This window comes from Rattus norvegicus, chromosome 6 (genome assembly GCF_021556685.1).
Source record: "Rattus norvegicus strain SHRSP/BbbUtx chromosome 6, alternate assembly SHRSP_T2T, whole genome shotgun sequence".
NCBI classification, from domain to species: domain Eukaryota; kingdom Metazoa; phylum Chordata; class Mammalia; order Rodentia; family Muridae; genus Rattus; species Rattus norvegicus.
The window spans coordinates 146213203-146237293 of NC_141539.1; the positions used below are offsets into that span (position 1 = coordinate 146213203).

Here is a 24091-nt window from a genome sequence, read left to right on the forward strand (position 1 = left end):
ATGCTTCAAAAACAGCATATTGTGTATGATAGCTGTTAGAACTAAGCGGTGAGTCCCAAACAAATCACACTGTGCAGCAGGTCTCACATGGGAGGTTTATTGGGAGGAGGAAATAGAGGCAGCCTTTGGGAGAGGAAGGAGAGAAGGGGGGCTCAGGGAGAACAAAACTTTTACTGGGCCCGTGGTGCATGAGCAAAGGGGCATGCAACAGGGGTTGTGGCACATGTGCAAAGAAAGGGACAGACACAGGAGAACCGCTGTTGCCTCTTGGGCTGCTAAAGATGTGTCTTGTTGCTGGATCCCTTGAGAGATGTTTGTAAAGATGCCTAATTTTCATGAAATCGCTTCTAGCTGTCCATGGATGTGCCTGATTGCCAACATTAGCTATAACAATTTTGATTTTTCAACTAAAAATAAAATGGAAAAGTTACATATATATATATATACACACGTATATATATGTAAATTTTCTTGGGATTGCATTGGTGTATAGAAGAATTTGAAAGAAAAATTCATATTTTATATATAATTTTCTAGTAGTCAGATATACTTTATGAAAGTGTCAAAATACTATTCTATGTCTTATTTTTGGCACATTCACTGATTATTTTACACTGACTCACAAATGAATGCTTTACCAGGGTAAATTCTTTGTGATTATTCCAGAATTGTCATTAAAGAAACTGCTAACACACATTTGAGGATATCTACCAGAATAAGAGACATATGTAGATATTATTACATGAAGTTTTCTGTTTAAATATGAACAAGCATTTTTAGATGTTTCCTCTGCCAACTTGCTTATATGTACTTACAATAAATATGCCTCTATTTGCTTTGTAGGTGGCAAAATGCTAATCAGTGAAAGAGCCTATTATTGGCCACAAGGAATTGGTCGAAGTAGATCTGAAGGGAATTTGATTGACATGGAAGCCTCGAAACTCTCAAAACATCACAATATTACAGGTACAGGAATTTGTAATATGACAATGTTTCTCTGTAAATAAATCAAATAATTTCTGTTATGTATGGAATGTTTGCCTCTATAAAGTACAATGGAAGATTTGCAAAATTATCAAGTACAAGTTCTATCACAGAATAGAATATCATTAAAAATAAATTTCTTCTTAAGAAAATACATTAATAGGGGCTAGAGAGATGCCTCACTGGGTATGATTGCCACGTAAGCAAGAGGACAAGGATTCGTTTTTCCAGTATGCATTAAAAGCCATGCATGGGTATGTATTTGAAATCCCAGCACTAGGGATCAGAGACTGACAGATACCTGAAGCTTACTGCCCAGCAACTATAACTAATCAGTGAACTCCAGCTTCAATGCTATCTCGAAATGAGGTGAAGTGTCATAGAGGAATATGTTGACTTCTGGCCTCCATATGTAGATATAATTGTGTGCACACCCCCTGTACATTCACATATACAACACACACACACACAAACACACATACACAAATAAAGAAAGCACACTCACAGATTAAAACAGATATCAAAAAGAGACACAAATTGACAAATGAATAGTATATCCTGCAAATATTGTAAACTTGGGAGGCTGGTGATGAAGATAAATAGGGACGGAGAAGCCTAATCTTCGTGGAGCAAAATCTAATTGACCTGATATTAAAAGAGAAAAAAATGAGTTTTGAGAGAGTTGGGGATTTGTAGTAATAAGGAAAATACTATTTCCGTTTTCCAAACCCTTTTCATAAGTAGCATAACTCATTTAGGTCAAGATAAAAGTTCTACAAATAGTAGGAAAAATGTAACAATTTTCTGAAACTTTTTTTTTCTAGAGAACTTCAGATAACTCAATTGTCTATGATGTTTTTCATTGCCCCTAAAGCAATATCAAATGTACAAAGTCCTCAAGTTTGTGACTAGTACTTTTATGAAAGAGTCAAACAAATTCTACTCTAAACATGAAATGATCCTGATGCTACAGGATGCATTAGGAATGTTTTCTGTGTTATTCTATCCCTTTCCAAGGATAACATCCCATTCTTTACCAATTACCATCTCTCAAAAGTCCAGTAAATTACTTCAGGCAATAAATTCATGGGAAATCTGTTTTCTCAGCATGTCTTCTATACACATACAAAATATATTGTTAAATCTATCAATACAATGTGACCAGAAAATGAATAAATAATGATGATAGCTCAGAAGACTATTTTCAAAACTATTTCAATTGTGTATGGACATGTTTGACATTTCTTAGATATCATTTGAAAAGAAACACATCAATTTAGTATATAATGTGATTAACAGCTCAATGTTTAGGAAAACTTGATATTGCCTGTTTTTTCAGGAGTTTACTTTGGGTAAATGAAACATAAGATAATAAGGTATAATTTTATGCTAGCATAACTAAATGTATTAAATGCATTATTAATGTATTGTTATATGTAACTATCAACATTTATTTACTTTATATTTTATGATACCTTAAGATAAAATTAATATACCTCTACTCAAAATGACTCTATATAAAATGCCCCTTTCCTCATTATAAAAAAATGCTATGATTTATTCCTGAGCTTGTAGTAGACATCAGCCCAAAGTAAGTTTTGAGTTTTTAAGGTATGAAGAAATTAATCATAGTTGTATCTTAGACTCTTACTTCATTTTATCTTTGTTTTGGTTTTGTTTAAATAACAAGCGTGGCAAGGGCGAGGCTTGCCTTACAACTGGCCAGATGCTTCTACTCTCCATGGTGATAGAGATGCCAAAGCTACAAATCCATTCTGGAGTGAACTGTCTGCCTCAAACCCATTTCTGGAGGACATCACGCAGCTAAGAAATAACAAAAAGAAAGATAACATGTCTATATTGAAGGAAGATCCTTTCCTTTTTTTAAGACAAATAGAAATAGGAAATTCTTTTGATTCCTCTGGTGATGAACTAGATGTGGATCAGGGGCTTAGGTCATCTTCCTCAAGGACGTCAGGAAGGTCTAAGAGTGTTTCAGAGCTCCTGGATGCCTTAGGTGGTACAACACACACTCACCACAGTATACAAAGCTCTGATCAGATCCTAGTACAAGACTTAGAATGGCTTCAAAACGACCGGGAGGCATATAAAATGGCTTGGCTAAGTCAACGTCAGCTGGCTCGCTCTTGCTTAGATCTGAATACAATTAATCAGAGTCCTGGGTGGGCTCAAACACAAACTGCAGAGACCATTGCAGTTTGTACATTAAATCACCAAGGAGGGTCAGTTCAGTTACCTGACTCAGACATCACTGTTCATGTACCTCAAGGACACGTAGCTATCGGAGAATTCCAGGAGGTATCTCTGAGAGCATTCCTGGATCCTCCACCAAAGCTGAACCATGATCTCTCCTGTACTATAAGCCCTCTCTTGGAAATCAGGTTAAGCAACCTGAATACCATGGAAGCTATTTTGTTGGAGATGAAAACTGGAACAGAAGTGAAAACAGATCCTCTGAGCCAAGTCATGACAAAAATAGTGTGTTTACACAGCCTGGACAGAGAAGGCCCTTTCCAAGAGCTAAACAACTGCTATGTCTACAAAGATACCATCCAAGCTAAGCTTCTTGATCTGAGCCACGTAATGTATATAGTCATAGCTGCACAAGCTACGATCATTCAGCCACCAGCTGCTACTATTTGGGATTATCTCCACAAAACCACCTCCATTGGAATTTATGGACCCAAACATCTCCATCCAAGCTTTACTGCTGTTTTCACTGTTTGTGGACACAACTATGTGCCAGGAAAGTTTACAGTCTCCGACATTAGGAAGGGTGGAAAAAACACATCTCCAGTCGTATTTCACCTCTGGGGGAAGCATTCGTTTTCACTTGACAAGCCACAAGATTTAATTATTTCAGCTTTTTCATGTGATCCTGACGTAAAGGAAGAGGGAGAAAGAAAAGTAATTGCTCAAGGGCAATTGGAAGCAGGTGCGGTAGTCCATCAACAAGTTTTCTTTTCTTCAGTTGGCCACAGAGAGATGCACTTGTTTGTTTTCCGGGTTCAGGTAAAGGCCCCCAGCGGAAAACCAGTCACACAGTTCTTTGTCACTTCACCTGATCCAGCCCCAAATCTAAAAAGTTTCTCATATCTGCCAGACATTTTCCAGAAGAAGAGAGAAGATAGGAGAGCGTCTTTATTGTCATCAGGACTTGTTAAGTATCCCACATTCCAAAATAAAAACTTGAACTTTACCAGTTATGGGGTCACACTGAAGACAGTACTGAGGCAAAGTAAGATTGACTATTTACTTGAGTATTTAAAGGGGGACACAATTGCCCTCCTTGGCGAAGGTACGGTAAGGGCCATCGGACAGTCCAAAGTGAAAGAATGGTACGTAGGAGTCCTCCGAGGTAAGATCGGACTTGTGCATTGCAAAAATGTCAAGGTGATTTCCAAAGAACAAGTGATGTCTATGTCTGATGGCATTTTGACAACCAAGAATCTTCTGGAACAAATTGCCTTGCCATTTAAAAATCTGACTTACGTATACTCCGTTGTATTGACTTTGGTGTCAGAAAAAGTTGATGACTGGCAAGTTTTAGCTAATGTCCTGGGTTACTCAAATCTGGCACAGGAAGATTTTGATAGAATTCAAGCTGACAAGGAACCAGAAAGGGTTTCTTACATTGTCAAGAAGTTAAAGGAAGATTGCCATGAAGATAAAAATACCAGGAAGTTTCTTTATGAACTGATTGTGGTGAGTATTGGTTGATCATAAGAATTCATTTTAGAGAATTTGATAAACTTGAAGATATTTATAACAAAAATGAGAGGTGAAATGAACAACTAGAGGTCTCAAATACATTAAAGCTATTGGACAGCAAATAGGGAACTTTTCCTGCAAGGTCTTAGCTTTAGATTCATGATCTAAGAGTTAATTGTGATCTTTTTTCTCAGAAAATTGGTCTGTAAGGATAATCTAAAGATCACGTTTGAGTTGGGCCTTTTCTTTTGAACTCAAGAAATTATTTCTTCTTTTATGAAATATTTGGATGGACCTTCATATATCACAGGAACTCCATAACATGAAAGTAAAGAAGAAAAAAAACCAAAACTACCCAGACTTACCTGAGACTAATTTTTGAGTGTTCATTTTCTTTGAACACATAAACATTAACTATTTATTAGTTTAATGTTCTTTTATATGTATTACTTCATGACTCCAGTAATGATTCCGCTAATACTTTATTTAATGTTCTAATAGAATTCTCAAGGGTAAACTCTTTCCAGAATGTATTGAGCCCAATTAAAAACCTCATGGAGAGTTATAAAAAAACATTGGTTTTAAAACAGAAATTCAAAGTTATAGTAATAAAATATCAAAATGATATTTCCAAAGAACATTAAAGCAAGGCTGTATGCATGCAGCCAATAATTTCTAAATGCTAAATGCTAATACATTCTTCAAATAGTGTGTTGTATATGTGTTTGGTGGTGCTTAAATGCTTTGTAAGTACATGTTAGTTTCTGGTTTGAATATCATAACTATCAAAACAGTGCTCATAAGTGCAAAAATGGGCAGTTGGCAGAGACATGTAAAAAAGTAAATTCTAATAAATCAGAAAACAGCAGATGAAAAATAGTGGATGAATTCAATGTGTGACATTAATAATAATTTTCATGTTAAAGAAATATACAAACAACCAAGAGTAGAGTTTTACCGTCTAGTTGGCTAGTAGACAGTTTTATTATAGTATGCTGTGTTCTTAGTGACTATGGGCCAAGTGACTGAATACTAGAAACTGCTCTGCCCAGTATCAAGCCACATGTTCATTTTCTAATTCCTTCTTTTTGTAACTTGGATGTTGAGCACAGACTACAGAACTAAAAACAAACAAAAAAAAGTTTTCTTTTTTTTTTCTTAGCAGCTGAAAATAAGTTATCTTGGCTTAACGACCTGAACGTTTAGGTCTGATCATACCAGAAGTTTGGAGAGGGAGTAATAAATCATAGAATGCCCTGATTAAACAATCTGGTGAAGACCCATTCAATTAATGCTAAGCCTCAGTGGTGCCATTAAGACACCCTTCTGAAGGAGAGTTAGGCCTGGCCATCTGTTAACAAAGCAATTGATCCTTCTGTGGAATAGAGTTAAATATTCAAACATTCTTTGTGTCAGTGTAAGTTTTTCTTGCTCTGTATCTTGATGGGCCAAGTTGAGAAGTTAAGAGTGATTGCCCTTTTCTACCTAATATATGACATTTCTGAAAGTCCTTTAGAATGTGATTTTTATCTTAATTCTAGAAGACTAGGCAGAATTGTATTGTCACCATATCCATTATAAAAATCACTGCAAAGATGCAGCAAATATTTCTTATGAAATTGTATTTTGCCATGGAAAAGCCATGCCAGGAAAACTGTCATGTACTTTGGAGGCCTGCTGACCTGGTATTGCTTCTTACTTGAACCACCACTGATCAGTAAAAATAGAGGGGTCAATAGAACTTATGTCTATAGTCCATGAGCTGTACTTCTAAATATAGATCTCATGGGGATGTACACAGTGCATTTTAATTGGTGCTTTCTTTTTTAATTCAACTTTTTTCTTTCATATAGGTAGATAAAACCCCTAGGTACCCTTGCATAATGAGGAATGACCAAGCATGTTTACTGACTTACACACACACGCACGCACACACACACACACATGCACACACACTCACACACACACATTTAAAATATCCTCAAAGCATAAAAAACTCTTAGATTTGCCTAAAACAAGGAAGAACTGTGAGCAATAAATGAAGAAATAGTCTGATAGCATTCCTCTTTCCCATTGTATAAGAGTGTTCACCTTTATTACCTTTTGGTTTATGTTAACAGAATCACATTAGGAGTGATTTACATTCAGAAACTTCTGTAGCTTTGTTCAAAATTAGAGGGTATCATATGTCTATTCAATAAACATAATTCTAGAAAATTTTAAATTACATCTTGATGAAATAGATTCTGTATTAATCCTCTGGTAAGACAAGGAATAAGGTTTTTTTTTGAAAATGAGTAATTACCTCTAGATTCAGAAATTATTAATTGCCAGAGTCATCAGTATTAGTAAAAAGGTGGATATTGTTCCATTATCAGTTAAAGGAATTAAGACATATATTTAAAGTGGCGTATCCATGATCCCATGCTTAGCTACTGAAACTATACTAACATCCCCCTAATTCTAGTATAGTTATGACCACTGTAGTTGCTTGTTGAATTTTCTTAAATGTGAATCAGCATTCTGAGTTTTAAAATCTCAACTATATGTGTGGTGGGGAAAGGAATTCCAACTTCTAGAACACATAATGCAAATTATAGTTTAGAAGGAAAAATCAATGAGTTGTTTCTAAGTATGATACATACTTGCTGCCCCAGGCTCTGCTAAAAATGGACTGCCAAGGATTAGTGGCACGTCTTATCCAAGAGGCTGTTATTTTGACGTCAGCTGTAAAGCTTGGAAGAGGCTGGAGGGAACTTGCTGAGAAGTCTGCAGGACTCACTAAGCATCAGATGCAGGCATATGAAAATCCTCACAGAGGAAAATCTGGAGAAGTTTCAGCAGAGGTAAGCCTTTCATATATTCCATTTAATGGTGTCAGACTACAGGCAAGTAAAAAAAAAATGAGAGTTAGTCTTCTCCATATTCGTGAATTAATTAAAAGAATATTGAGGGAGACCTACTAACTGAAGTTACCACCTGGAAGTAATTCTGTTGGAAGTGTCTGAAATATATGGTCCCCACTTATAAAAAGCACATTTGTACTTCTCCTGTTGGATTTCATATTAACATGGCTTTTGATCAAATTAATCCATTACATCGAAACAGTGAGGATACAAGGCCACAAGAATGGAAGTCATAGATGAGGTATATTTTGGAGTCAAGCAATAATATCAATCAAGTCAACCCACACAAGATACACTAATCAATATCAGTATACACACTTAATCATTTATGACAAACAATAAATGCTTGATGATGAATATGAGGAGAGTGGCTGATGTGGGGTTGCTGGAAATAACTGACAAGAAATATCAAAGAAGCGTGTCATCTCCTGGAAATCTATGCACAGTAAGAATATAAATATCATACACAGAACAAAAGCATTGAATGCAAAGATATTCATCAGAAAACCCACTTGTGCCAGCAGTATTATTACATGGATTCTGCTATGCACATAGCTTATACACATTTCTTCAGATTTCCATAAAAGCAATGTGATCTGATTAAAAATATGTACAGTGATGAAATATTTTTTTAAAGTTAAAGTATTTTTTAAAATGTTAAAACTTTTTCAAGATATTTCACTTAAGGCCGATATTCCCTGTTTTGAGATGATGATGTTAGAAGCACCAGCTATATACGTGTTCTTTGTCATTTTGAGTCTTACAGGTGGATATTTACTGGTGAGATTTCTCTTCTTACTGTGAAGCAACAATTCTGTTCAGTGAGCAGGTTGCAGGCGTTCTAGGAGGTGTTCAATCAAGTCAGTTAACGCCTTCCAGCAGGTGTCAGCTGCTGAATCCCTGAAACCCAGCCCACAGGCAAGGACTCGTAAACAAAATTCTATACAGGAGCAGCCACAGACTGGACACATATGTCCTACTTATCAGCTACATGTATGTCTGTAAACCTAGAAGGGAATTACAGCCTATTAATGAGCAGACTCTAGTGTGAGCATAACACACAAGATGAAAACGCAGGCTGACAAAAGAGTATCATGAAAATTGTGCTGCTGTGGTCCTGGCATTTCAGTTACATACCAATTACAAAGCTATCTAATTGAAAGCTTCACTTGTTTTGCCTGCATAGAGCCTTATTTTTTAAGAATTTTGTTTAGACTTACTGGAGAGCTGTTTACCCTGCCAGCCCTCCTAAGCATCTGGATTCTCTCTGTGTTTATTGTCTATCTTCCTAAAATCTTGATGCAGGCCTATTTTCCATTATTTACTTTCACACAGCCCGAATCATAAGTGCCTATGTCTATGTCTGAGACTGATAAAATCTCAGAAGCATAAGAAAAAGCCCCTAGATGTTTTCTAAAGACAACAGTTCAATTCCTTGTAATACTAACAGCTAGAATCTGACCCATGTTATCACCTAGGTAAAATTCCAAGGCATTTTGGCCTGAAGCCATTCTAAATGTCCTATAGTTAATTTCACCAGTTAAGCCACTTAAAGGGACAATGTATGCTAATTTCCATATTTTAAAATGTCCTTGAGTTTTATACTCCTTGAAAAAAGATGGATCTTAAACATTATCAATTTGACAAGTCAGAGAGCTGTTTTATAAATAGTTCTGAGTGAAAGTGCTGTGGGTGAACTGGCTTTGGGGTGAGGAAACACCACTTTAGTGTTCCTTCCTACTTTGTTTCTTTCCTGTCATTCACCCAGCAGATCTCCTGAGAGGTCAATACCCACACTTGCCTGTTTTCCCTCTTTTTCAACTTGTTTTTCTTCTTTTTGTTTACTTTTAATATGTTCTGTAATTACTTGGTACTTATAAGGACTACTCACTCTTTTAGGAATAATATCGAAAGTATGGTATTTAAAGTAACAAAACATATGAGGACCACAAAAATTTCACCTAGCATGTAAGAATGACTACTAAAATTACTTCAAGACTGAGCACTCAACTCTGCACACCACCCAGAATCCAACTCCTAGTGTTCAGGGCTGGAGGTTTAGGCTACTCACTTCCTCTTTCCTTTTTTATTTTCCTCTTTTCAAGAGACTATTGTGGCAAGGGATTAATTTAGAAACTCACAAAATTAGCATACAAAAGAAACCAGTTGATAGAACTACTGGAAGCTTCTCCTCCTGGCCACAGAATCTGTGTGAGGGGAAAAACACAGTCATCAGAACTGGAAGGAAAGTGCTGTTCACTGACTCTCATGACCTTCGGCTCTAACGTTCCCCAGCCCTCTGGCCTACTTCTCTTCTTAGTAATCTCTATTTCTACCCCTATGCCTGTGCCCCTCGTACAGTTCTTTCCTCTGCAATGGACCTGAAAATCTCAGTTGGTTCTCCAAGGACTCGGTTAGGCAATAATGGCATTATGCTGTTTCCAAAATTTACTTGGTCGTTTTCATCAAGTGTCAAGCTGATTGAAGAATGGGGATGCTGAATGTGCCTTTCACACGTATTTTAATACTTTTGACCACTTAGTGTTCCTTTCTACGTGAAGGAAAAGTCTTTCTTTGGAAAATTCTGAGGATGTCACTTTTTCAAATAAGCAAAACTCAAATTATCTTCTAAACTACAACTACTTTATTAAAGCAAAACCATAATATTTAGAACCAATCAAACGCATATAAGCAAAACATCTTAAAAATGATTTTGTAGGTTTTTAAAAGACTTAGTTTTATCTTAAGCACATGGGTGGATGCTTTGCCTGCATATGTGTCTATGCACCAAATGCATGTCTGATGCCTACGGAAGCCGTATTTGGTAACTGACCTTACAGAATGTTACAATCTCCATGTGGGTGCTGGGAATTGAACCTGCATCCTCTGTAAGAGAAGTCAGTGATCTTAACTGCTGAGCCCTCTTTTTAGCCCATGGAAAACACATTTTAAAGAAAATGTTTCTTTCAGAAAATATGTTTATACTATACAAAGATGTAAGTAATGCCAACTTTTTTTTCTATGAAAGTTAGTATTAACTAGTCAGTATTGCCTGCTTTTGGGATCCTTATCCTCCTACTGGGCTTTCTCATCCAGCTTTAATATGAGGAGAGGTGTCTGATTTTACTGCAACTTGATTTGCCATATTTGGTTGATATTCAAGGGAGGCCTGACATCTTCTGAAGGAAAATCTTAGAGAAGAAAGAGGGGTGGGTCTGCAAAGAGAGAAGGGAGGGGAAACTCGGATCAGGTTGTAATACATGAAAGAATAAATTACATAATAAATAAATTCCTTGTAGTTTTTCTGAGGATATTTAAATTTTAATTTTAAAATACTAGAAAAAAATAGCACAATTTAAAAGGTCTGATTTTACAGGAAGAAGATCAATGGATTTCAAAACTCATACGTTCAAAAGCCCGAGGAAGATCCTCAGCTAGCCTTCTGGTTATTATTAACAAGTGTGACAATTAATTCACTGTAACTCTCTTCCACAGAATCTTTCTCTAACAATAAACAGCAGGAACCTCCTTTACTTTTCACTAAAAACCCTGAAGGTTCATTTTGCACTTTAAATTACCTCTGCCCACTCACTTCTTCTCTATACAGGCACCAGTAGGCCTTTGGAGGGGTAGTTCCTTTGGCAGGTCACACCGGACCACTGTCTCCATGGAGACTCAGTAAAGCTAAGATTTTTTAATCACCATCTGTTTTTCATCTCCGAAACTATTCACATGGAGAACAGCAGAGCCAGCCAGGTACAATTCTTTTTGCAGTCACTTCTTAATGCAAGTTTAATTCCCTCTTGTATTTTCTAGAAGGAGTCTGTGTTTTCCCTCCCTTTCTGATACCTAGAGTACTCAAAATATTTTATCCTATATGCTGACTAAAAATGAGACTGTTGAAATTGTTGTGATTTCTTGTTAGTTTAAATACTTCTTATGCAACATAAGAACCCTCGTTAGGTTTCTGTAGCCCTTTTTAAAAAGTCAAGCATGGATATGGAGATAGGTAGATCTCTAGAGTCTCTGGGACAGTTGACCCAAGCCTAGTTGGTGTGTGTGTTCAACCAATGACAGACCCTTTCTAAAAAAAAAAAAACCAAGATTAAGGATTGGAGAGATGGTTCAGTGTGTTAAGAGTGATTACTGTAGAAGTGTGAGACTCTGAACTCAGATCTCAGCACTCATATGAAAAGCCAAATATGGACAGGCAGCTCCATCTGTAATACCAGAGCAGTGAGGTGAAGAGACAGGAGAATCATTGATACTGACTGACTGTCAGTCAAGCTCCTGGTGTAGTGAAAGACTTTCTCTTAAGGGAATAAGTAGAAGAATGTCTAAGGGCACACAGCCTCACCTTCCAAATGTTATAAACTAATGGACAGACAGACAGTTGTCTGTCTATATGAAAAAAATCAGTTTTTTATACGTGAATGAAGGTTTTATGTAGAATTCACCTCTGTTTTGTATCTTTCCTATTTATGATTTTCATTAGTGCTTTACTCGTTTACACTCTCTTAATAGACTTTCTGAGTCAATCATTTCTTACTTACCATTGGCTCAGAAGCTACAAAGCACACAGACAGAAGTAAAATAAGACTGTTTTATCGTTTTAGGATAAACTGCTAATTTTTAAATAGAAAAAATTAAAGAAGCTCCACTATAGAGCTACATCTCCACTGGGAAGTACATGATGTCATAAAAATGAAAATAACTGCATTAGTTATATGAGAATCTTCTTTACCTACTTCATTAATCTCTGCAAACAGCAAGTAAGACATTAGAATCATCCTCTTTCTTACACACATGTACCCTGAGTATTAGTACATTTATGCAACATTCAGAGTGCCATCATGAGTGTGACAGAGCTAGCGTTTGAACCCTGTCTGCCTCTCATGGTCCCATCCACTAATCTAGATAAGACGAACTTTTACAGAGTTGACTGACTAAGCCAAGCTCAAACTGATCAGGAGAAGTCAGGAGACACCTCCTGATACCAAAGAACCAGTAGCATTTCAGTTACTGAGAGGACCTGGAGACCTGTTAGCAGAAAGCTCTAGGAATGCACTGACAAGACAAGTCATGTATGGAGGAAAGAGATGTGGCATTTTTCCTGCAGGGATTTACAGTCAACATTCTTTCTGGTAAAGCACCTTATCCTGGATTCCTGGCCCATTAGTCAGTCTGTTCATTAGCCCCTGACTTTGAACAAATTACTTGGTTTTTCTCAGAAATTTTAACTGAGTCATATAGCACCATCTCTTCAGGTATTTAGATGGCCATATGATATAATACATGTAAAATATTTGTGATATTTGATGACATTTGTCATCATGAAACACAGAGTATCTATTGTTTTCTTGAAGAGAAAGAGTTGGGTTTGACAAATCTATAAACTTGAGTGATTTTTATGGAAAAGGGAATCAAATGCAGTCACTTTTAGTGACATGACTAAAAAAGAATGTAGGTAAGGAAATGTCAGAGTGATTTCAGGGTCTCAGTGCTAAGAAATTGGCAGGTTGCTAACATATGGGGGAAAAAATGAGGAAAAGTTTAAGCCGATTTGCTTTTCCTTTTGGACTTAACATTTAATTTTCCTTGGAAAATATCTCTGACAAAAGATACAGTGGATGTCCTTGGACCATTGGAACTATCTGGTTTTCACATAACTCCAGGTTTGTTTATTTGGATACTCTGTTCTCTCCTTATTTATCTAGGCCTGGAGCTGTTGCAGCCTTGCTATGTAAATCTTTGCTGTTTTGCAGTTAGATACACATTTATTCTTTCTTAAAGGGGGAAATATTTTATGGAAAGTGACAGAGCATATAGAATATTCTCTCAGACCTTTGGTGTTTGAATTAGAGACTTGGCACAGTCAAATTTTTTATTATATACATTTTTTTGAGATAGGGTGTCACAAAGAGGTTGGTCAGGAACACATTATGCAGCTAAAAATGACTTTGGACTTATTTTTTCCCAGCTTTCTACTGTAGGCATGAGCCCCATACATGTTTATGTGATAGTAAAGACTGAACTCAGAGGTTGATAGCCAAGCATTCTATCAATTAAGCTACATTTCCCAGGTCTAATTTCAAGTTTTCTTTATCAAGTCTGTTATTACAATGAAAGGGTTCTGTGGTTTTAGAAAACCAAACCCAGCTAAGTGTAAGACTCAACAGAAATGTTTTTAAAAACCACTTGGTAATAAAATGAATTTGTGGTGATCCTTTAGTGAAATGGAGCTGGATTTATGATTTATAACTCAGGGACCTGGATTCTTGCCTGGATGTGTGACTCTGATTTTGTTACTAAGCCTCAAACTCAACAGTAATTACCTGTGATCAAGTACCTAGTATATGTGAGAAAATTTTACGTCCTTTGCTTTGGGTGCTTAGTGATGCTTTTATGGCCATCTCGTAAGGTACAGTTTCTTTGACAACAGGAAAAAGTAGAAATTTTACTCAGAGGTAAATTTATAATAGCTTAGCAAAGATGCTGGGGCTACACAACCAAGAGGCCAGCTTCCAACACAGCATGTGCACTGTTAAACCCTTGCCATCGCATTTCCCAGAACCTGTTTTACTATTTACATAGGAAAGATCGGATTAGAGAAATTTAATTTTTCCAAACTTTGACACTCAGATGTGTCTTCAAGGTGGGATAGTACCTATTAGGAAAAGGGCAATAGGTTGTCCCCCAATGAGGAATTTCATGAGAATGGCTTGCCCAGCAGGTTTTCTTATCTCATGATAGAATAATTTGAGCAAACGACTTGCAAGACATGGATCCTTCATCATTGTCTAGTTCATGATTAATCCAAGAAGTCCTAAAAGGGTATTCTTTACTGCAAACATAGATGGCTACCCCCAGACCAATATTTTTCTGCATTCCAAGAGAATTAGTTCAGATGTTAAACGGTGTCTCTCTTGAAAAAGTAGATTACCCCAGAGTAGTTAGCTTTCTTTTTTTTTCAAAGAAAACAGCCACCTATTTTTAACAGTATTTACATATTTCCTAATCAGAGATGGTGTAAAGCCTACCTGGATATTGTAAATGATGTGTTGAGCACAGAACACATAATACTCATTAGAAAGGCAAACATGCCTCAAATACTCCTGCAGCTAATAGTACTTAAAATGAAATGCTGCTCCTATAATTTTATGAGGTATGAGTTGTAGGTGGATTATTAATCCTCTAGTGTGGCAAAATGCAATTATCCAAAGGTAATTAAAATCCTTTCCATTCTTTATGTTATTTCTATTTTATGAGCTAAAAAGACAGACTGGAATGCTCTGTTCTGAATTGCTCCTGTTCTTGCTGCAGTTTTGTCATCTGGTGCATTATCTAATGAGTCGCAGTAAGATCCAGGAATAAGTAGCTGTATTGTTCTTGTCTCTATTTCTGTTTCATTTAACCTGGCATCCCACATATTATGTCATCATTGCTCCCTTACTTTTACTGTATCCACTAATACTGAGAAGATAAACTAAGGGAAAGACATTATTTCTCTCTCTCTCTCTCTCTCTCACACACACACACACACACACACACACACACACACACTAGGGCTTTGTAAAACCACTTAATTTAATAGGCTATACCCTTTGATGCTGCTCTGAGAAAGAAGGGAGCACATGGATGACAAATGAAGTATATATATATACTTATATATATATATAAGTATATATATATATATATATATATCCACCAAAACTAGACAATATTGATGAAGCCAAGAAGTGCATGTTGACTGGAGCCTGATATAAATGTCTCCTGAGAAGCTCAGCCAGAGTGTGACAAATACAGAAGCAAATGCTAGCAACAAACCATTGAACTGAGAACAGGGTCCCTGTTGGAGGAATTAGAGAAAGGATTGAAGGAGCTGAAGGAACTTGCAACCCCATAAGAACAACAACACCAACCAACCAGAACTCTCAGGGACTAAACCAATAACCAAAGAGTACACATGGACGGACCCATGGCTCCAGCTGCATTTGTAGCAGAGGATGGTCTTTTGGGCACCAATGGGAGGAGAAGCCCTTGGTCCTGCCAAGGCTGGAACACCCCTTTCCCCCTGAAGTGTAGGAGAATGTCAGGGCAGGGAGGCAAGAAGGGGCGGTGGTTGAGGAGGAGGTTAGGGTTAGGGTTAGGGTTTTAGAAGAAGAAGGAGGGAGATGGGATGGGGAGACTTATGTACAGGAAACCAGGAAAGGGAACAGCATTTGAAATGTAAATAAAAAAATCCAATAAAACAAACAAAAAAGAAAAAAAGAAACATGATTATTCGTCATTTTATGCCTTGCTATAACAAAAATTCTTGAAAGAATGTGTACTTGGTGAATCTTGACTTAGCAAGCAAAACAATTAGTGGACAATGATGTATTTACCATATTTACACTGTATATAATAGTATGTTTCTACCATCTGGGTTTAAAGCCACTGATGATTTTAAGTATAGCATATCAGATTTTATGCTGAAGACATATGCAGGCTTAGCATCCTGCATGGAAAAATCACATTCATATTTTAGTTCAAATCAGGAAGGTTATCTATGCCTGTTGCTTCCATCCTAAGACTCTTATACCCATTTCTGTCTGAGTATGATTTAGACTTCAGGGGCTCTCAGATAAGTTTAAGACAATACCCTCTCTTACATTTCTCATTAATTTAGGTACTCCTGTGAGCTTTCTTTGTGCTTTCAAAAGACTTACATAGAGATCAGACTTCAATAATCAATCCATGTTTCTCTGAATTTCTAGGGCTGGCTGCCCTATTTTGTGCTCTGTACAAACTGGCTAATGTGAGGAGGGAGTTATGTAGAACTCTGTAAAACATATAGAGAGATGTAGCTTCTAATTTATGTGTCATCTTACTTATGTGTTGATTCATATGTACCTCAGGGCTTTTCTGTATGTACTAATATGCTGTGTTGGAGCAAGGCATGGCATGCAGAGCTTGCCTGCCTCAGAAAGTCAGTAGGTTGTTTAACTACCCATGAGCATAAAGGCACTTGTTTGTGCATCATAGCAAACAATGTCAAAATTACCCATTTGAAATCCCCATTAGATACCTACTTTCTATAGTGTTCTATGCTAATCTGTGCCATCACCTTTTACTCACCACTGCCAGACACTGCCTGTTGTAAATATTTCCAAATACATTAATTCGGTCACAAAGGGACTTGGAGGAGTCCCTTAAGAGACCATTAAATATGCATACCATTATGTTAAACGATACATGAAAAGTTGAAAAGTATTATCCCAACTAATTGAGTATTAGTGACTGAGTGGATTCAATGCAGAATATAAGTTCAGAGCATGCATAGACAGGATAAATCGACAGAGATTAATCCCCTGTTTAGTGCATCTCTCATTTAAGCAGTGACAGTTGAGATAGAGCCTGACATAACCTTCTATTAATATGGTTTAATTTGTCTTTCTTGGTGACCTAATAGTAACAGTAGTGTAGGTAGTTTGTGTTCAACAAAAACTTTTAGAAAAGGGGATACTTCATTGGCCTCATTTAAGTGGCAGGAGATACAAATTCCCATAAGCAGGATTGGTGAGGAAAAAGCTTTTATACAAAACTCTGAGGTAGTGGTTCTCAACCTTTCTAATGCTGCAGCCCTTTAATACAGTTCCTCATGTTGTGGTGACACCAAAGCATAAATAATGTAAATATCAGTGTTTTCTGGTGGTCTTTTAGGGGTAGTGATCCACATGTTGAGAACCAGTGCTCTAAGGTGACTTCGGTCTCTTATATCTTACCATGAGATGACCTCAAGAATTACATTTCATTCTCTATTATTCAGAATTATCCTTTACAAGAGAGGTGAGGGAATGGGTGTTCATGTCTCTTCAGAAATGCCAACTTGACCAAATAACATCAAATTACCCCCTTTGAGCTTTTTTAAAAAAAATACGGACTGGAACAAAACAAATGGAATCTTGTAGAGATTTACTTCCTTTTCAATTATAGACTATATGGGTGATAGTGAAAAATTATATCTAATTACATGGACTATTGATGGTAATGGAGGTAACATTTTAAGGAAGCAATCTTATGCCATATTTAGCTCCAAGTTAGTACTCTTAACATTTTATAAGTGGTAGAATTACAAATAAGTCAATTTGATGAGCCCAAATAAATAGTGAGTACTAAAGTTTACATTCCAAATATTCTACTTACATGTGTATGGCTTGTTATTTTTTAAAAAATGAATTCATATTAACTTGTGTATGCGTATTCTTCTATTTGTCTTATTTGGTTTGCCTTTGTCTTCATTCCCTCTGAGCCTGTTGCCTTGGTAACCATCACTATGTGCTTGCATGCGAAGCTTTCCTTTGACGTACATTTATTTCTATGGAAACAGTGATGTCATCGGTGTGGGCAGGTGCTCAGGGGAAGCAAAGTAAGGAAAGATAGAATGTTGGTATTTCTTTGGGTCATAAATGTACCGTGAAAGTAAGTTTTCAAGCTAATGAACTGTAATTTTGTCTTTATTTTGATTTAATCATCAGGCTACAGTTTTGCTTGTGTATAGATTTGCTAAAATGGAATGAATTAAAAGTACAAAGCATATTAGATAGCACATTGTCATAGTATGTAATACCATTAAACTCAACACAAATACATATATGTAACAAACTTTAACCTTAAATGTCAGAGAGTTAAAAGTTTATTTCAATTGTATTTGTTATTATAAAAATAATTGTGGTGTTGATACAATAGCTTAGTAGGTAAAGGTTTGCCATGAAGTTTGATAACTGAGTTTGACCCCTGGGACTCACATGGTAGGAGAGAACTGACTCCAGCAAATTATCCTCCGACTTCCATATGCATCTGTGGCATGAATTCACCACTACCACTACCACCACTACCACCACACCAACAACCACCACATACACACACATACACACACACACACACACACACACACACACACAACATACATAATAAAATTTTAATCATGCAAGGAATTTTATATTAACATGTACACTAGATAGTGGGTCAAGAGAATAATTTCACACTTACAGCTATTATATTAAAAAATAACACCCTAGTTTAAGAAACACAGGGATATAGAAAATGGTTATTTTTTACAGCATCAAAAGTTCACATAATAGGCATACCATTCTAAGTCTTAGAAAATAGTCTCTTTCTGTTTTTCCCTCCTTTCCTTCCTTCCCCCATCTCTCCCTTTCTTTCTCCTTAACCCCCCCACCTCTCTGCTACTTGTCTGTTGTTCAATTACATCTATTTTCTTTTCTTTACAGACAATGTGGAAACCTGCCTATGATTTTCTCTATGCGTGGAGTTATCACTATGGAAATAGCTACAGAGATGTGTTACAAGACCTTCAATCAGCTTTGGACAGAATGAAAAACCCTGTCACTAAACGGTGGAGAGATTTAACTGGAATCTTAATACTTGTAAATTCTTTAGAGATTTTGAGAGTAACTGCTTTCTCTACTTCTCAGGAAATATAGAATGAAGCAAATTTGGGGAGAAAGAATGGTAAAGGGAAAAGGGTGTGTGTGTGTGTGTGTGTGTGTGTGTGTGTGTGTGTGTGTATGCGCACATAACAAAGAAGGGGAATGAACTCATAAAGATGTCTTACATTTGGAAAACTAAGTGCAGAAATCAAATGTGGAAGACCACCCACGAGTCTAGTGTAAAGTAGGTTTTCTGCCTTAAAAAGCTGGTTCTAATTTTTGAAAAACCATACCACAAAGCGGAATAGTAAAGAGGACAAATAATAAAAATGCATACTGAGAAACAAAGAATGTTCCTCCTTTTGAACATCTCTCAAGTAATTACCAGAAGGAAAATATGACACCATCAGAAAAAACTGTCTTCAAATATGCACTAAGAATTTTTGTCAGCTACCTTCTGTATCTTGGGACTATACATAATTTGAAGTTTTCTCCCATGATAAGAATTTAAAATATTTTTTCTTTAATGATCAGGATACTTAATAAAACAATATCACCAAAACACTTTCAATCCTATGATATGATACTGATGTTTTCGTGTGTGGGTGCTCACATGAAGACATGGTGTGTGTGTGTGTGTGTGTGTGTGTGTGTGTGTGTGAACATATCTCAAAGTATATTATAAAACTTGTGGAAAACAAGGCTAATGTGAGACCTTGAGTCAGTATAGGTGTTAATAGTTGGCAGAGTTGACAAAAAATGGTCTGCCAATGTCTTTGTATTTGGCCCTTCCTTTACTTATTGTAGTGAATCTAACAATAGCCATACAGGTACTTGAGAAATAAGATATAATGTGGAAGAATGTATGATTTCTGGCTTCAGTGATATTAATGATAGGGATGGGCAATAAAAAATGACACTATTAAATGTAAAATGGCATATACAATGACAGCTTCAATGGAGAAGCTGTGAGGCTGGAGTAGAGGCTATCATATGAATGGGAAAAAGAGTGGGTTCAGCAGGATTTTCTGAGAAGCAAATGATAACCCTTAAGTGGCTTAAGCATCGATGTTGGCATAGTAGGAAGGGTGGGAGCTAGAAATCATCAGATCCTTCAGACAGTGGACAGAGGCCTCAGGGTTGAAGGGGATTGAGGCGCGGGGTAAGATGATAAAGATGTAAGGATAAAAGGATGAGACTGAAGGTAGTTGGGAAGGAAGCTACTTTCAGGTCACTAAATCCTTTAGCACTTTGGAAGGAATGATATTTCAAACATAACTTGGATAAGCTGAATAAATTATTGTTTGTGGATTTCTGAACACAATTATGTCTTTTTTTGTAAAAACTAAAATCATAACCATTTTAGAGATTTTAATACTCACACTGTAAAGTATCTGGTATGCTGGAAAAGTTATTTTCAACTAGTGTTTAGAACAATCTTAATGACATTCACTATATATTTGATGATGACACAGTCTCACCAAGGGTTTATAAGCACATGTTCAAGGACAGAATTTATTTTAGTTGAAAGAGAAAAAAAATCAGTCAATTTGTTAGCCCAGGGCACAGTGACTTGAAGTGGTGACTTTGCTTCCTTTAAAACATTGCTAGAATCTTAATAATTTGTCAGCAAACTTGATAATTTTAGGAAGAGATACCAAGGATTTAGTATCTGGGTTTTTCCAGGCTGCAATATCTAAGAACTCAGAGAGCTTGTTAGCTGATCAGTGTAGTAAGAGAAGATCGATCAAACAAACAAACAGAAAAACCCACCATCAACCAAACAATTTTGATTTATACCTCATGACACCAGAAGGTTGTGGTTGGGAATTTTAAGCAGTTTACAAAAATAAAAACCATCTCAATTATTCTAGGATGGAATGTTGGTTTAAATATCAACACATAGATAAAACTCATGATCTCCCCTTCCTGCCCCTCACATGGGGTGAGTGGGAAGCTATGATCAGGATGCAAAGTGAATACATAAATAAATGGGGAAAAGAAAAACCTCATGATCTCTTATTTTATTTTTCAGGGGAATTTTAAAAATGTGTTCAGTCTGTCCTTTCAAATTTATTTTTATATGTTTTAATAAATTGTTCCTTCTTTTCTGCATTTTATAATATCCTTGCTGTGATGCATTTAATCAGAATAGATTAATTCAGTAATCACAAACCGACTTTCCTCCTTGGCAGGAAGTCGATGAAATTATTAAGGCACTCACAGCCTCTCTTTGACATCATTAAGGCATCAAAAACTATTAATCTAAAACTTCTCCAAGCATTACAAAAATGGAAAGAGATTAGATGGTCCTTTTAGTTCCTAAGCCTTTTAATTTAACAATGCACAAGTTAATTCAGTCCCTATCTTGGAATGTGGCAATTGTTCGTTGAAATTTCCAAATTCTTGGCTTCTTTCTTCAAAGGGCTTCACATGATTCCACTGGAGGATTCCTTCAAGTGTACAACTAACTGTTTATACCAATTCCAGTCATAGCACACTTTTATGTCATATAAATAACACTGCATAAGTTATGAACTTGTACACAGCTGATGGTAAACAACTTTAAATATGTGACACGAGTTTTGAAATTGAATTCTTAGGTCATATTATTGTACATAAAATACTTGGTGACTTTTTGATGCCTAAGGAATATTTGAGGTAATATAAAAGTCAAAACTTACATCAATGCAGGTTTTTGAAATTAAAATGGATTTTCTACTGTTTGTACAAATACAATTAGATCCTCTTCACATATGAACCATGTACTCATGTGCTGGTGTATAGAACATTGGGAAGGGATGTATAGCCATAAGACAAAGACTACATATCGCTGTCATGCTGAGTAAGAAAATACATAGACAGTTTTCAGAATAAAATAACACCAAAGTCTGGTTCCTTACATGCGTGTTTAACTGGTTTACAGAATATGAAGTGACTATTTATATATACAAAACTATATATATGTATATATATAATATCAATTTCATTCACTGGATATTGCTGCAGAACACACACACACAATATAATTTACATCGATTTTGTGTATAAATACATATATTACATTTAATAATAGTTTTTCAATGTTTAATAATTGTGTTAGTTTATAGAGCAGGGAATAGGTTGGAGATCAGCACTGAATAATAATTAGTAAAACCAAAGAGAAAACTTTGTCATGGAAATCTTCCTCTTCCTTGACAGTCCAGAAGTAGAGGGCTGTGGCTTCTAATCTTTACCCATTTATCTAAACAAGGTTGACAGTCACTCAGCCTTCTAGACTTTGGTTTCTCAGTAGTAAAAGAATCTAAAACCAGGTAACTGTGAAAGCTCTCCTTGCAGCTAAGTGTTTAAAAGTGTATAACCAGCTGAGCACAGTGTGGTTTTATTTATTTTGTTAAGAGGGAGAATTTGAAAAACATTAATTTGAATATAAAACATCCATATCAAAATGATAACCAGTATGGATGATGGGTAGCATATATATAGCATACTGAATTGGACTTTGTATCATTGAAGAAAATAGTAAGAAAACCCAGAAAAAGGAAAATTATACTTTGGCTCACAGTTCATAATTTTTAGTCCAGCATTCCTTGGCTTTGTGTTATTACTCCTGTGTTGAGGTAGAGCATCAAGGTAGGTGAATGTAGAGGAGGAAAGCCCTTCACTAAATGCTAGATGAGAGAGAAGTAGAGCATGGAGACCAGGTATAACCTTCAAAGGTACAGAGCTAGTAGCTCACTTCCTCCATGTATTAAGTTCCTGGGATTATTCCTCAGTACCACAAAATGAATTTCTCATAATTATTTATTTTGTATAGTCCACCATGTCTTATTTAATAGGTGCTCTTTTTTTGAGCTAAATATTCTATATTCTCTTATTCTCTGCACCTTGACTGAGTTTAGGTTTCTGTGTAAATTACCATTTACTTTAAAAAAGAAACTTTTCTCTCATGGGATTTGAGGAATATACTTACCTATGGGAATAATAATGAGTCATTAAAAGCCAATTTAACATTATGTTTCTTTAGTACAATAACAATAATAAAAGTTTTGCTCCAAGGACTTGTTTATCCACAGGTTCTTGGAATAACAGTGATCTACATATGGGTTTCCTCTTATGAAATGGGACTTAAATACAACCAGAAAGTGATTGTTTACTTCCATGATGCTTATGCCACTATTATACTAGTTTGACATGGATTTGCCTCTAGTTAAGACTCATGATTAATTTTCTTCCCTGGTAGTGTGCCTGGGTACCTATTAGCATTATGGTAGCTACCTACGAGGGATGAAACTCCCAGGTCAGTATGAGTCTTGAAATCTATGACTCATTACAGCAGTATGTGGTGTCTTTAGTAATAGGGTCTTACCTCAAGCTCTGGAGAGTAACCTATAACATTGGTAAAATAGCCTGTAATATTTGTGGTCTATGGCACCTCACTGACTCTGGTGGTTTCAATAGGTTTGGTGTCTATGACTCAGTGTTTGGATGCTTGGTCCACAGGGAATGGGACTTTTAGGAGATGTGGCCTAGTAGAAGGAAATACAGTGTTGGGCTGAGCTTTGAGGTTTCTTATGCTCAAGCTCCACCTAGTGTTGAATTTAGGCCATCCTTCTGCTGCCTGGGGATAGAGATATGGGACTCCCATTTTCACAGCTTCACTCAGTAGCCTTTGAGGCTTCCATGAAAGGATGACTTTGTTACACAGTTGGTCTTAGCAACTTTCCATAATCCTGGAGGAAGATTTTACAGCGCCTCTATACCTTTCTTGATAAAGCCAGAACCCTGTGGCTAAAACTGCCAAATTATGCTGCCCACTGACTTACATTTGCATGAGCTTTGACTTATTCGTAATTTCCTTTGTTACTGGGTAGGGTCTTGCCCAGAGAGTACCACTCTCTTTATTCTGTCTAGCATCTGGCTTTTCTTTAAGCTTCCCCTCTCCTTGAGCACAGGACTTGCTCCAACATTACACTCACTGGTTATCCTTTTCTCGAGATGTACATTTTGATTTGTTTTTCACTTGTTGCTCTT

The 24091-nt window shown here is 36.4% G+C and overlaps 1 protein-coding gene across 18 annotated transcripts in view; it reads left to right on the forward strand.

Moving 5' to 3' along the window:
• Macc1 (MET transcriptional regulator MACC1) overlaps positions 1-20381 on the forward strand; it is a 79984-nt gene extending 59603 nt beyond the window's left edge. For all 18 annotated transcript variants that reach the window (XM_087553596.1, XM_087553606.1, XM_087553595.1 and 15 more), the window contains 4 exon segments: positions 844-966; positions 2675-4710; positions 7374-7562; positions 18899-20381. In XM_087553596.1, coding sequence (XP_087409722.1) covers positions 852-966; positions 2675-4710; positions 7374-7562; positions 18899-19111 — 2553 coding nt within the window. In that variant the 5' untranslated portion in view covers positions 844-851 and the 3' untranslated portion in view covers positions 19112-20381.
• The last annotated feature ends 3710 nt before the right edge of the window (positions 20382-24091 follow it).